We start from the raw sequence: 1,633 nt of genomic DNA on the forward strand, positions 1-1,633 counted from the left end.
ATACATTAACATTGCTACCGGTATTTTGCCAAGGCAGTTGATTGTTTTGGAGATGGGACAAACAATGCCCACGATAGCTACATCATTAATTGTGTGTGTGTGTGTGTGTGTGTGTGTGTGTGCCTGCCTGCGTGTGCCTTAGTCTACATCATAAATACAATGCAAGGTGGCAGGCTGTTGTGATGATGATTGTGTGTGTGCGTGTGAGTGCAATGTTGTAGTACACATTTTTCCATTGTGATGTTTGTAGTGAGAGGACTCTATGCCTGCATTAATTTAGCTCCATCCATGTTTTCTCTTCCCCTTTTTAGATGCTCCAGAAACCTGTCAGCCTGTCTGTGAGGCCGAGCCTGCTACACCAAAATTTCGAGATGCCCAGACCCAATGGGAGGATCCGTCACATATTGATCACATTTACTGTTCAACAACACAGTCTGTTAAAGTAGACAAGGCCACACAGTGCGAGGCAGAAATGGGTCCTACTGTGACCAGCACCACGGTCATTGATGATGCTAGGTCCCGGCTGTATACAGGAGTGCTTATGGTTCAATTCTTCACCCTGGTGACGGTGTTGTTGCCTTTCAGTAAGCCATCAATTACCCTTCCTGTTGTTGACCAAATACTTATGACGTTGATGAAACTAAAACTAAACCTAATATTAGGAGATATTGCTCACCGCTTCAATGTGTCTACATCCATGGCAAGCATTGTGATTAGTCACTGGATTGACGTGATGGGTGAACAGTTCAAAGTCCTGATCCCCTGGCTTCCAAGAGAGACCATTCGTGCCACCATGCCCTTGTCATTTCAGAGGAACTACCCTCGAACCACCTGCATCATTGACTGTGCCGAAAGTGCCATGCAGAGAGCCACAAACCACGACTCAAGGAGTGACACTTTCAGCCAGTATAAATCACGCAACACTGTGAAATATCTCGTCGCTGTGGCCCCTAATGGGCTAATCATGTTTATATCTGATGCCTATGCTGGCAGAAGCAGCGATAAGTTTATCACCATGGACAGTGGGTTCCTAGACTATCTGAGGGCTGGTGATGAGGTCATGGCGGACCGTGGGTTCACCATTCGAGACTTGCTTGATGAGAGAAGGGTCAGTTTGAACATCCCTGCTTTCACCTACAGGCGCAATCAGTTGACCAATGAGGAGACGACACGCACCAGGCGAGTAGCCAATGTCCGCATACATGTGGAAAGAGCAATCCAGAGGCTGAAGGTGTTTTTATCCCAGAATGTTCCCATCAGCATGGCACCGAAACTGGACAACATCTTAACCATCTGTGCTGGCCTAGTTAACCTGAAGAGTCCACTGATCAGTGAGGTTTAGAATCTTGCCCTGTGTCCCTGTCTACCAACACCCAGCCATGTTGTTCATTAAATACAGATAAACACAACAAATACTGCGTGCATTCTATTTTTTAATATTATATATGAATATTTTCATAATGATGTAATTGTGTGGGCTGCTTTTGTATTTTACTTTTTAATACCTGTTAAGACTAAACACGCAATCTTTCTTGTTGAAGCCATTTGTTTAGTTTCCTCAAAACAATTAATTAATCCAGTGTTATTTATGTACAGTATGAGCTTACTATGAATTATGAACTGTGTTAAAATA

General features: G+C 43.9%; 1 protein-coding gene across 1 annotated transcript; it reads left to right on the plus strand.

Annotated features, from left to right (window-relative positions):
* Positions 1-580: 580 nt before the first annotated feature.
* On the plus strand, positions 581-1,415 carry LOC121562211 (the record flags this gene model as incomplete). The annotated part of the gene is made up of 1 exon (XM_041874550.2): positions 581-1,415. A coding segment is annotated over one exon (762 nt), but the record flags the coding sequence as incomplete, so codon positions are not given.
* Between the last annotated feature and the right edge of the window lie 218 nt (positions 1,416-1,633).

This window comes from Coregonus clupeaformis, unplaced genomic scaffold, assembly GCF_020615455.1.
Source record: "Coregonus clupeaformis isolate EN_2021a unplaced genomic scaffold, ASM2061545v1 scaf1818, whole genome shotgun sequence".
NCBI classification, from domain to species: domain Eukaryota; kingdom Metazoa; phylum Chordata; class Actinopteri; order Salmoniformes; family Salmonidae; genus Coregonus; species Coregonus clupeaformis.